Source organism: Phodopus roborovskii, unplaced genomic scaffold (assembly GCF_943737965.1).
Source record: "Phodopus roborovskii unplaced genomic scaffold, PHOROB, whole genome shotgun sequence".
In the NCBI taxonomy this organism is placed as follows: domain Eukaryota; kingdom Metazoa; phylum Chordata; class Mammalia; order Rodentia; family Cricetidae; genus Phodopus; species Phodopus roborovskii.
In genome coordinates, this window is record NW_026126585.1 from 15,963,277 (window position 1) to 15,976,004 (window position 12,728).

The 12,728-nt window shown below is 52.5% G+C and overlaps 1 protein-coding gene across 1 annotated transcript in view; it reads right to left on the minus strand.

Annotated features, from left to right (window-relative positions):
* Positions 1-12,728, minus strand: part of Nfasc (neurofascin) — a 66,076-nt gene that overhangs the window by 12,849 nt on the left and 40,499 nt on the right. The window contains exons 21-25 of the mRNA XM_051204180.1: positions 12,451-12,573; positions 11,266-11,439; positions 9,095-9,109; positions 4,021-4,239; positions 247-363 (exon numbers count right to left, since the gene is read on the minus strand). Coding sequence (XP_051060137.1) covers positions 247-363; positions 4,021-4,239; positions 9,095-9,109; positions 11,266-11,439; positions 12,451-12,573 — 648 coding nt within the window. The remainder of the gene's footprint in view (positions 1-246; positions 364-4,020; positions 4,240-9,094; positions 9,110-11,265; positions 11,440-12,450; positions 12,574-12,728) is intronic.

A 12,728-nucleotide genomic window follows, 5' to 3' on the forward strand; every position in this document is an offset into this window, starting at 1 on the left:
TCACAGCTCACAGATCCTCCACAACAAATGCAAATCAAAGTCTTTGCTAATGGCTTTGAAAGCCCCTTCCTGTTCAAGTCTGCTCCTTCCACCTCTGCTATCTCTGGCAGGGATCGATTTCATGAGACCGCAATGAAGCCAGGCTAAAAGGCTTCTAAGCCTGTGGGAGTTCAACAGGAGCTCCTTAATGGGTATCTACCACTACCCACCACTGCCGACACCCCCTCCCCGCATAGCAATGCTTACTGTCGATGTACTCAACCACAAAGTCAGTTCCAGGCCTGAAATTGTGCTTCCAGGTGATGTTGGCCCATTTACTGTTGGGGAGCACCGTGACGTTCCAAATGGACTGCTCATCGGGGGCTGGCGGACGGGTTAGAAGAGGAGTTAGTGGTGAGGAGAGAGGAAGCACAGGAGACTCAGAGATGCACACACTACATGTGCAAACTCTCACACCCAGAGTCTGCCGGGAAAGGGAGGAGTCAGGAGCAACAGCTGTGCATGGGGCTCAACAGAGGTACAGGCTGTAGTCTTGACAGCCCGCCAAAGGTACCCAGGGGCGCACAGGACCGGTCTGCACGTGGAGGGGATCAGGAGGTTGTCTCTCGCTCCTTACAAGAAGGGGTTAGGAACAAGAGTGGGCTTTCACCCTTACCACTTGGGGCTCTAATCTGGATTTATTCCCTTTTTGGATCCCTTGTCATAGATTTAAACAGTGTAAGGAAAGGGGCAAAGAAACAGGCTCCGTGGTCAGAATGCTGGCCGAAGGAGAGAGAGCAGGCTTTCCTACTTCAACTCGAAGGGGAGGGGCTCTTTGAAAATCAAGCGGGAGTGCTTGGGGGTATGGCTCAGTACTGGGGTGCTTGCTGGCCATGTGGGTTCCATCCTTAGCACCGCCAAAAGGAAACAAAGTGAGAATGAGATGCCAAGGATAAGTCTAATTACAGACCCACTCTCCTGGCTGGAGAGTACTAATCACCTGACTTTCATCTGAGGCCCTCTGGTTAATGAGAGCCTGGATGACCTGTACTGTGTCCTAGAACCTCAGGGTCCCCAGTACAGTCAGAGTTGATGTTGCCAACACAGGCTAGATAGGATCAAAAGATGGTGAGCTGCCCTTACCATCCAACCCTTCCTTAGTGTCCCTGTATTAGAAGAGCCCTGCTTGTTGGCTTCTCGGCCACAGAGCCACTGAGGCTTGCTCTCCACGTAACAAAGGGGACATTAATTATCGAGCATCTGGGGGCTGGGAGCTACTTTATCAAAGCCACAGTGCTGTCTGAAACCATAGCCCATATAGAGGAGAATGGCAGCTAGCTGCCTTCAAATACCAGAGCCCCAGAAGCCCGATCACCACATTTCCCAGCAAAGGGCTAGCAGCAAAGGACTGGCAAGGATGCTTGTAGTTCAAGGGCTTTACAAACGCGGCTCCTGTATGTTTAATTAGGATGCAAGGGGCACTGTCACCAGCTCACATCAGGCGCAAATGACTACAGTATATCGGCGATGCATTTATTCATTATCTAGTTGACATGTGATTGAGTCTGCAGGGCTGAGGGAGTGATGAAAGATGCCCTGATTTACACTTCAAAGAAGTGTTTTTTGTTTCCCTTTCCTTCTGCAACCCTGTCAGGTGTTGTTTGCCCCAGGTGAACACAATGTGTGTCAAGTGAGGGCTGAGAAAAAGTTCCCATTGATGGTAGCAGGAGGCCCACTGCCTGGGAGGGAGGGAGGGAGGGAGAGAGGGAGACAGACTTTTTTTTCCTGCCACATGGGCCATTTTGATCACACTGGCTGCTTTAGAAATTACTTCTTCCTGGAAGTTCAAGGATCTTGGGGGTAGTAATGACTAGCCCAGATTTGGGGGTCTTTCTTGCTCCTAATCTCAGGACTCTGTATGACACGTAGAGAATTTGCATCTAAACAGCTTGTCCTCCCCCCCCCCCAAAGTAACACTGAGCCAGATCTGATGCTCTCCAGGGGAATGGTGATGATCAAGGTGCTTTTCGGAGCGGCCAAGCAGGGGCTGGAGAGAGGGCTGTGAGTAAAAATCCTCGTCATGCAAGCCTGTCAGACTGAATTGGGATCTCCAAAATCCCAAACAGAAGCTGAATAGGGAAGCACAAGTGTCTGTTATTGCGGACCAGGAGAGGGGAGGCTGAAAGAAGAGTCACGTGACACTTGCAGGCCGCTGTGCCGTAGCCATGTGACACTTGCAGACCTCCGTGTGAGCATCAAATGACCCAAATCCAGATAGTTGGGAAGCCAGCACCAACAACACTCTTTCTCTCATCTTCGTGTGTGGACCTGCATTCACACACACTAACATGCACACAGTAGCACGTACACACACACGTCCTACACACAGAGAAAAGAAAAACCTGAGCAACGGGAGGCCATGATGATTTTGAGGTGGGACCCATAAGAAGCGTCAGGACAGTGACTGCTAAAGAGCCGGGGTGTCCGGAGGGAGGGGCCAAGAAGGTGAGCTCTGGGCACTGGTGAAGTCAAAAGGAGGCCATGACCAGCATGCATTGCTCCATGGATCCCCAGCACGTCAGAGCTAGGGAGTAGCTCCTAAATCTAAAGACGACTCAAAGGATGCTCTGCAAAAGGACAAGCTTGAAACACTGCCCATTACGGTTTAACACAAGATGGAGGTGGATTACTGGGAAGCTGAGACACTTCACAGTTGTCCCCAAGCTCTCCACGCCGCCATCGGGGCTGTGGCCGGGCCCTCTGCAGCTTCAGATGGCCGGCTGCTGTCTACACTAGGGCTGTGAGTCATGGGGCCAGTGCTGCCTGGTTTAAGAGTGATGCTTCCAGGTCAGGAATTGCCAGCGAGCAAGGTTCATTGCTTCTGAATTCTTGGCTCACTTCTGTGACTTCGAAGCGCTTTAAGGATTCAAAGGCCTGTTCTGATAAAAAAGACGCCTCCCTATGCCTTAGAGGACAGCAACCCCCAAGTCTCTGATGGCATCGGATTGTGTAGAAGGCCTGTCCTGGGTTGGCTTTCCCCCTAAGTGCCATGGTTACATTCTAGCACCCAGCCTCTAAAGTACAGCAGCATTTCCAAGTGTCAGCTGTGAATCACCTGCCTCTGCCTGTGGCTCACTTAACACCAGCAATTGCACGAGAGCAAACACTAACAGGAGCCGGAAGCCTCCATCTACATTCAGAGGCTGGTAAGTGGGAGGATGGGAGGCAGCGAGGCTCAGAAGGTAGAGGAACTTGCCCAAGAGGCAAAAGCAGCAGAGGCTGGGCCTATGACTCTCTGGGAATGGAAGCCTTCCTTCTGGGTGCTCCCTGGAGGTCTTTCTAGTGGCTTCGTGCTATTTTTAAACAGCTGCGGTCTGGGCCCAGGAAGGTCGGGACCCTCTGCTCTATGATAATAATAGACTGATGCTTGGTATTCAGAAACGACTGAATTCTCCAAGTCCAGGGACCCTAAAGGCCATTCTCAGAACTCCTGATATGCAGGTTAGGGGTGCATGGGAAGGAAAGGGAGCATTGTCAGGCATTATGACCTGGTAACACCATTTCCTGCATGCTCTAACTTTTAAAACAGAAATACCTGCAAGAATTCCACGGGGACAGAGGTGCAAGGAAGGGGCAAGGCCGTGGGGCATGTTAGCCACTCCCCGCTCCTTCTTCTGGCCTCTGTCCCTAGAGGTGGACAGACATGGTACAGCCAGCTGCTTTCTTGGCCAGGCACATAGCCATTAGAAACTTCCCTTCTCACTACATCTCTTCCTGAGTGCCCATCCCTGCAGGGCTGACTGGTTGGCTTATGTTTGGGTCCTCTCAGAGAAGCCTGGCGCTGGGTTGAATGGCAGGATCTGACTAGCATAAGGAGTACTGAGTGGGGGGCCACCCATGTGTGCTCAGGGTGGGGACTCTGCCTTAGTGTTCAAAGTAAACCACCCCAGAGCCCACCACTCAGCTGAAGAAGCCTGGGGATGCCCGGAGGAGCTATGAGGTGGGCTCGGAGGGGCCAGGAGCATGGGCAATGCACAATACCGGTTTCCTGAATCTTAGTCCCAATGGTGGTAGTGGGAGGACTCTCCGTGGTGGTGGTGGCGGCGGCAGTGGTTGTAGTAGTTGTGGCGATGGTGGTGGCGATGGTGGTAGGTACGGCGGTTGGGATGATGGGGACTGTTGTTGCTTCACTGGTGGGAGCATCAATACTGCTCACAAGGCCTGTGGTACCCACAGTGGTTGGGGGTAACGTGGGAGGAGCTGAGAGGGAAAGGGGAAACAACCGAGTCTGGTTGGTCCCGTAGCACCCAGCGAGCACATCCGGCCCCCACGTGCAAGGCAGGCAGCCCAGTGGGGAGATGGGCTCAGGAGTCAGAAGCCTCCCCAAGCATCCGCACTGGTCCAGGAGGACCCCGCAACCGATACACAGCCATGGGAGGGGAAGAGAATGAAGCTGCTGTGTGTTTCATTTTCTTCTCATGGTCTGTGTAGCTTGAAGCACCCAGCATGCACCCAACCAGGGGCGGTGGCCGAAGGACACACGCGCACTGAGTCATTTGGACCCCAGGGGTGGCGCAGAGAGTGGGCCACACACCACCCACAAAGACCCAGAAACACCACGTGGGCCCGGTCCTGGAGCCTCGGCTCAGAGGAGATGTGGGCAGGTGACTGGCCTCTGCCCTTCAGGGACTCAACGCAAGCCTACCACCCCTAGCCCCTTGCTCCAAAGTTCCCCTTTATCATCTCTGTGGTTTCCTCACCAGCCCCCATCTCTCCCAGTTTTGCCTACTCCCGCATCCAAACTTCTAGTGCTATCTTTCTGTCTAGGGTACGTAGGCTCCATGCACCCCCAAATCCTTCCTGATCCCATTAGAACATAGTAACGTGGCCTGCGATAGGCAACCTTAGTCTCCCGGCCACAGAAAGATACGATTGTTAACAACAAAGGAGCTGAGTGCCACAGCCCCTCTCTGCGGAATCTCCATCTGGCCTCAAACATCTGGCTCCTTTTGGCCTGACTTGCTTATCTACAGTGGACTTTTCATGTTAGTTGGCCCTGGGGCCCAGTCCACAAATGCAGTAACATTTTCGTACCACCCTTCCTCTCTAGAACTTTCAGAGAAGCTAGCAAGGGACCTCCCCTCCTTACTTCCGAGATCTCTCTCTCTCGTGTGACATCACTGCTAATGATCTGACCGCTGTTTACTGTCTGGTGTTGGCAGTAGCCAGGGACTTAGTTGGACACACACAGTAACCCTAACTTCTGAGGGACAGTGACATCTGCTGCAAATCTCCAGAAACCCTGGGAAATAACACCCCCTGCATCTCCCATCCTTACAGAAGAGGGGTAGGCCAGAGATGGAAGGGGAGAACTTTCCCCAGAAGAGTCAAGTCCCGAGCCTGAGCCATTTCAGCCGGAATCCGACTCACTGCACCTCCCTGGGGCTCTGGTGTTATAAGCCCCTATTGGGAAGAAAGACATCTTTTCAAGGTGCCTGAAGCTCCCCTATTTGCTAAATCAGAGCTATTAATGGCCCTAAGTGTGGGGACTGCAAAGCCACACTGGGAAGATGACGGTCCATTACATCTCAGAGACTCCAAGGGACATTCAAAGCCATTAACACTGTATTTCCCTGCTTCCAGCCAACTATCAGACATCCAGAAGGCGTGGAGAGGAGTGGCTAGGGTAGGGGCAGGGAGCAGGGAGAGGCCTTCCTTCCTTATCATTTCTTTTACAGGGGTGTGTTCAGCCCTAGGCTGGAAGGTCACCTCAGTGCTCTTAACACTCCGCTGGAAGGGATCCGGCTTATCCTAACCCATCAACATGCTTGGGGAAGCACTGACTCATAAACAGAACAGCAGAGAGACTGGGAGGCACAAACCAGCTCCTTCAGGGCTGGCCCCATACCCACCCTCACCTCCGTCGCAAGTGACAGACCGGAAGGGAGGGTGTCCCTCTGAACAAGGCAGCTTTCGCCTAGTTCTGTGTGAATGATGTAGTTTCCAGTACTTTCTGCCAGATGGAATGTCCACGAGGCCCTCTTTTCTGTGACTATCATGAGAAAATACTCCTTGTGACTTGAGCCTCTGTCCTGCTCCACCCTATAGCTCGGGGATCTGCGTTTCCTTCCCCTCAGGGACAGTAGCTGTTCATTCTCCTGGGCCTGTGAGTCCGAGTCCATTTTCCTCAAAGTCCTCCTAAGACCGCATCCTTTAACACACAGGGACACACACGCCTCTCCTGCTCCCTTGGAGCCGCACGCTTTCCGGGGCAGCCTAGCAAATGCCCTTGGGACAGACATGCTGAGAGGTCAGAACAGGGTTCCAACTGCGTTGGACAGCTTGAAGACAAGGGTGAGGAACTACTATGTGGATTTCCAGCCCACATTTGACAGCCGCTCCTACCAAGTATTCTCTGTGGTGATAGTTCCTGGTACTTTTCCTTGAGCTCTGAGGCAAGCCTCGGGGAATAAGTGAGAAGGAGAGATGGGGAGAGAGGGCAGGAGCTACTGGCAGCTTCTGGGGTGCTCCCAGGGAGGGTCCCATAGAGTAGACCCTCGGAGATCACAGCTGGCAAGTCAGCATGCGCCTGACCCACTCAGTGCTGTGTCTATCATCCTCAGGATGGAGGATTATAGGATACAGCGAGGGCAGAGGCTAAGAGGAAAAGCCCTGCAGCCAGAGAGAACAGCCCAAGCCTTGGACAGGTAGGAAGGAAGGGATGAACTCTTCCCAAGTGAACTATGTATTTCTCAGGACATTAAGAGCATTTCAACCCGGACTGAGCTGGGGAGGAAGATTGATGAACCCTGAAGTGGGGTTGGCATACAAAGGGGACCATAGGCTACGTAGACATATTCCTGTGCTAGAATGCAATTTCTAGTCACAGCAGGAGCTGTGAGGTTTGGAAATGGTTCAGGCTGGTACTGATTGGCGGTCTCAGCTGGCCAGCAACCTAGAGCAATGAATGTCAAGTACCCAAGCTGGTTTTAGGGTGACCTAGATCTGGAAGCCTGGATGGGCCAGCTCTATAGAATATCTAAGGCCCCAAGAAAGACACAGCTAAGGACTTGAACGTTTGGGAGAGCATTGCATAGAGATGGAGAGATGACACATTTTTCTCATTTTCTTGTCCCCCTAAACCTGCCACAGAGCTGAGTTTCTATCAGCTACCCACCCAACATTTTGAGATCTGAGCTGAGTCGAAGACAGAAACGGCTTCCAGGCATTCCAAGATAGAATGCTCGGTCCAAGATTGTCCACATGGAATGAAGACTCCTCCAGCCAAGGCACAGATTGTTAGACAGATGGCAGCAACCCTAGCAGACTGCAGACACAGGTGGAAGACGGTTTATCGTTACTGGGTGATAGAAGGACTGATCCATCTTGGGGGAAGCACCGTGGTTTGGTGAGGATGAGAGAAGAGGGTGGTGGGCTGGACACTACTCCCTTTGAAAACGTTAGACCCAAGCTCGACTGTCCCCAGAAGGCGTTGCGTATGCAAAGCTGAGAACATCTGATTTTACTGGCACGTCTCAACTACAAAAAGGTACAATCTGCCCTCCCCAGGGTATCACGTGGAAATTGGAGCCTGACTGACGGCAGAGACCCTGGGCCCGTTCTGTCTGGCATGACGAGTTTAGAACCTCTAAAACTGGAAGGAGGAAGCGGAAGGAGGATTGGAACGGCACCTTCCATCCCCCTCGCAATGGCGGCTCACAGGAGGACTGCAGGCTGCCCTCCGAAGATGGCAGACTTCTTATGATTGGATCTGTTCATGGAGTGCCAGAACGGGAGGGAGACAGGAAGATGCTTGACCGATTCACCTTGAGTTGACTCGTCCCTGGTACCTGCTGTCACAATTGTGGAAGACAGGGTAGGGGCCACCGTCCCTCTAGCATGGCAAGGATTGTTGTCCCCAGACCCCAGACAACGTCTGTGTCTCACATCCTGGAAGAGGGCTTTAGATCTTGTGGAGAAGCACTGTTGGCTGGCGTGGTTACTGGGTGGGAGGAAGAGGGTGAGGAAAGGAATCGTGGTGGGACTTTTTTTTTTTTTTAAATCATTGGCGGATCTAGCTGGCAAAACAAAAGGAGGGCACGCAACAGAAGCAGAATTAACTTAGGAAGGAGCAGGTGGAAATAAATGGGCATAGGTAGGAAGGAGACCACGTGGCTAGGCTAGCTAATACACAGTGAACTCGGAGGCCTGCCTGGCTTGATTCCCGCACCTAAAGCATATGTCTTATGGAGCTTGCTTATGCAGGCTCTAGTGACCCCTGGCTTCTAGCCTTTCTAATTCCCCAGGCATTCTGTCCTTGGCTCCTAACTCACGGGATCATTCAAATTCACAGGACCAGGAAAGGAACCCTGGCATCTCTCACCTAGTTCTCTGGCTTGAAGACAGCCCTCTAAGTTAGAGCCCTTTGATGGTCCTCAAACCAATGACATGAGGACTGAAGGGGGACACTGTTAGCAGGTTGGCTTTTTAACACACACCCATCTGCCCAACTCCTGATCCCAAAGGAGAAAGTCTCTCCCCACATCAAACCCTGAGGAGCTGAGCTTCTGGGTCCAAGGAGATCTTCAATCCCTGACACCCAGCGAGACTCCAGGTCCTGGAGCCCCTGTCTTGCTCAGACATGCTTGCTTATTCTCACTGAGCAGAACATACGCTAACTGGTGGAATGGTTCTGGATCCCCCCATGCAGCATGCAAGGCCAGCATGCAGCGTGCTCACCCTTTCAGGGGACTGTGGCATGATCAGGGCTAGGAGCCAGCTGTTCATTCTGTAGCACACCTTCTAGAGCTATCTATATGCTCAGAGATGTCAGGTCCAGCAAGGCTCAGGGGGTCACAATAGATGATCTACATATGAGACCCCTTCCAGGCCAGCCTCCTTAGTAGGGGCAGGCTTTTTGTGAGAGAGGGCATGTTCATCCCTTCTAGTCAACACTCTCTGTACACCTCCCTTTCAAGTCTGGCTTCTCCACTGAAAGGGCGAGACTGGAGCACAATGTCGGCCTGAGTCACTTTCTCTTGCTGGGCTCGGGCCCGCTCAGGCTCCACCGCACAGCCCCGTGCCATGCCCGTTACCTCTGTTACTGGCACAATACCTGCAGTTGGAGTAGCTTCAGACACAGCACCCAAGATGGCCAGAGAGGGAGAGAGGACAGAGAGGGGAGAGAAAACAGTATAGGTGAAACCACAGAAGAAAGCAGAAAAGGCCTGGCTCAGGCCCCACCCCAGGGGCATGACTGGGTTGCAATGCTAAGCTTGCTAAATAGCGTTTAGGAGTCATGCTCCACCCCACTGGAGTCAGGCGGGTTCCTGTCATTCCATCTGGGGCTTAGAGACATTTCCAATACATCATGCTTCTACCCACATTCAAGGATTTGCCTTGTAAGAGGTGGCTGCAGGCACAGCTCAGGCAAAATGCTATATTTCCAGCTCTTTTTCCAAGGGCGTGTTCTGCCCTGGCTGTGTTAGGTGACCCCCCAAGATGCCAGGAATTGAGGATACAGATGTATGGAAGGGCAGGAGCAACCAACTAAGCACAAACATAGCCCCTGCACCTTCACAGCAAGATGCTGGGTAGTAGCGGGTGAGGGACCATCCCCACCTCAGACTCAGAGCTCTGAAATCACCCAACCTGGCTTCCCACTGTCTCAGTTCCCACCCCCGTTTACTGTACTTCATGAAAACAGGGGAAACCTAAATGTGAGAGCTCTAGAACAAATCTCTGAAAATTTCCACAAATCCCAAACCCCCTCTGTTCCCTTGACCCCTCCGGGGTTGCAGGATTTTCCCCTCCGGGGGTCACTAAATTTGGACAAAGGGGCTTTGTCTTCTGTCCTGTGCTGGGCAGAGAGGCTTTCTGCATATCTCTTGAACTATATATAGATCTGGCAGTCTTTGGGCAACAGACCCAAGCAGACACTTACCTGAAGTCCACCAGCCCTAATCAACTTCCTGCGTATCCAGAGGCTGGAAGAGGACACCAGGATCGGGAGTGTGTTGTGTGACTACTCCTGGTCTAGAAGACCAGAGAGGGCATAGGGGACCTCTAGCTTCTGCCTGGGTGCTGGCCTGCTGGGTGGAGGAGCTCAGGCAGCATGGCCTGGCAGCCCCTTGGGAAGCAGAAAGTTCTCCTGCGATGGGGGGTGGTGAAAAATCCTCAGAAGGACCCCATCTGGGTCAGGGTCAGACCGCAGGACCCGAGCCTCCCAGGAGGCACGTAACGGAGTCATCATCGTGTGGTGACCCCAGAGATGCCTGTTCATATTACCTCTCTTTTAGCCTCTCCATTTCATATTGAATGCCCTAAACTTCCTGCCCATGGCAGCACCTTCATTGGGGCAGAAAGCCAACCAGCCACTCTTGTAAATGTCTCTAGACTTTGTGAGCTTCGTATTACCTTTATGTCCCTTGCTTCTGGTGCAGTGTCTGGTGTGGTACTTGTGGATGGCTGCTCAAGAAATGGTTGCTGCATAGACCACTGTACCTCTGGAGAGGCAGAGGGTCCCCATCAATTTACAAGGACCTGCCAGGTTTGAGGCTTCAGTAATTTTGCATCTCTGGGAGGGTATGACGAAGCCAGCATATGGGCAAATGGGCCAAGAGTGCCCTCTAGTGTACACTCAAGTCAGGTGCAGCTCTCGGGAGGGAGCTGAGTGGTTGGGACTTGCCCTTGACTTAGGGTATTAGTTCACTTGCTCTTTGTGAAGCTGGCTTGGCAAATGGTGGTTCCCAGCTCCCATTTCTCTGCAGCCAGACATCTCATGTTATTCAGGCTGCAAAGGGAGGACATATTTCCTCTCTACTCTTGATCCAGTCAAGCAGCTTCAATCCCTGTCTCCTTGGCTCTGTATGCTCTTGGCAAAAGACAGGGTGTTCCCAGGGAGGACTCCGTTATCGCCTTGCCTCCCTCGTAGATGAGCGGTTTGACTCTTTGGAGTTCGTCAGATTGGCTATTTCTCAGGTTTCCCCCGACCTCCTCTCAGCTCCCATGTCCTTCCTTATTCCCCCACACGGATGGATGGGCGATGGTGAGTAGCTGAACAAGTCACCACAAAGCGAAGGACCAGGCCTGCCCACATGACTAAGAGTGATGACTTTTCCAGATACAGCACCCAAGACAGGCTGCATCATGCGGTGGGCGGGGCTGAGGATTTGGGGCCTCATTTCCTTTCTATCCTGGAAGGCCAAGCCCAGCCTCTGGTGTGTTTCTCTAGGCGCCCGGATTCACTAGGACCTTTCACTCCAGGGGCTGCTGCCATGGACCTACCTTCATTTGGAGGTGCTGGGGACTCCTCTGTGGCTGCTTCTCCAGAGCCCACCTGCGTCCTGGCACTGAGGGAGAAACGATAGCGCGATACAGGGTCCGCTCTCTGCACGGAGAACTTCGTCTGATTGGGAGAGAAGTTTTCCACCATCTGCTTTCCCAGTTTGGTTCCATTAACTGGAGAGAGAGGAGAGCCGGTGGTTTAGTACTGGCATGGGTTCTAGAAGCTGTGGCTTGGGCAGCTTCTGGACTTTCTGGAAAGGGATTAGGCACAAGCTCCCTTCCACCTGTTGGAAGCTCTGAGATATTCCCATCGGACCTCGGGGTTCACACTTGCCACTGGGTCCATTCCGAAAGCCATGTGGCCAGTTCTGAAAGATGAGTTTACACTTCCCAAGCCCCCCAACAAGGCCAGATCTCTGGAATTCTTTTCTTCTTTTGAAAAAGAACTGGGAAATTCCCCCAAGGCTTTTGAATTCTGTTTGTAAAAGGCCATTTCTTCAACACACCAGGGGAAGGGGCGGGTCCAGAGATCAGTTCAGAACGGCATGGAGGGCACATGGTTGTCTGTTAATATGTCAACAACATGTCACCGGACCCTTTGAGCTTCCCAAGGAGGGGAGGGGCAGCCAGCACTGCCTACCCTTTAACAACTTTGAAGTGTGATGGCATTCCTGGTCCCACCTGGTGATAAGGTAAGGACTTTCTGACCCTGGGCCCTGATGCAAATCATCCCACAGTAGCCTGACTGTTCTACAGATAGCTGCCTTATCAAACGATGCCAGCTTACAGTGTCTCCCCAGCATCCTTGGATGCCTGTGCACACACTGTTTACCCGTCAGACAGATGTGCCAATAGGGAAGGGGATCTCTTTCTTAAGACTCCTGACGGCTGGAGTGGTCTCTTTCAATGGACCAGAACAGATGGATCTGCGTAAGAGGAGCAGGGATCGGGGCTTGCCTGCTCCCTTTAGCTACAAGGAACTTTTCCTTGGTACTCTCATCCCTGTGCAATGCCATCTGCACCCACAGGCTTCCAATCTCCGCCCCTCAAGAAAATGGTGAGAACGGGTTTGGGATTACATCTGACTTAGAAAACGCAAAAGAAAAAAAGAAAGAAAGAAAAAAGAAAAAGGAAAAAAGAAAAAAGAAAGAAAAAAGAAGAAGGAGGAGGAGAAGCAGAACATACAGGCCACGTATTTGAGAGTGTATCCGATCAGGATTCCATTAGGGTGCTCCGGATGGTCCCACTCCAGGTTGATGGTCTCCAGGTTGGGCTGTCGGACTCTGAATCGCCTGGGGGCACTGGGTACTTGGGGAAGGAGGAGGAGGGATCCAGGAGATGAGGGCAGGGAGGATGAGGAGAACACAGAAAACAAAGCACAGGCATGAAGACATGACCTCGTGTATCCCTGGGCTGGACCACTGTTGAACTAGGCCCTAGAACCTGGAGGGCAAGGCTGCCTG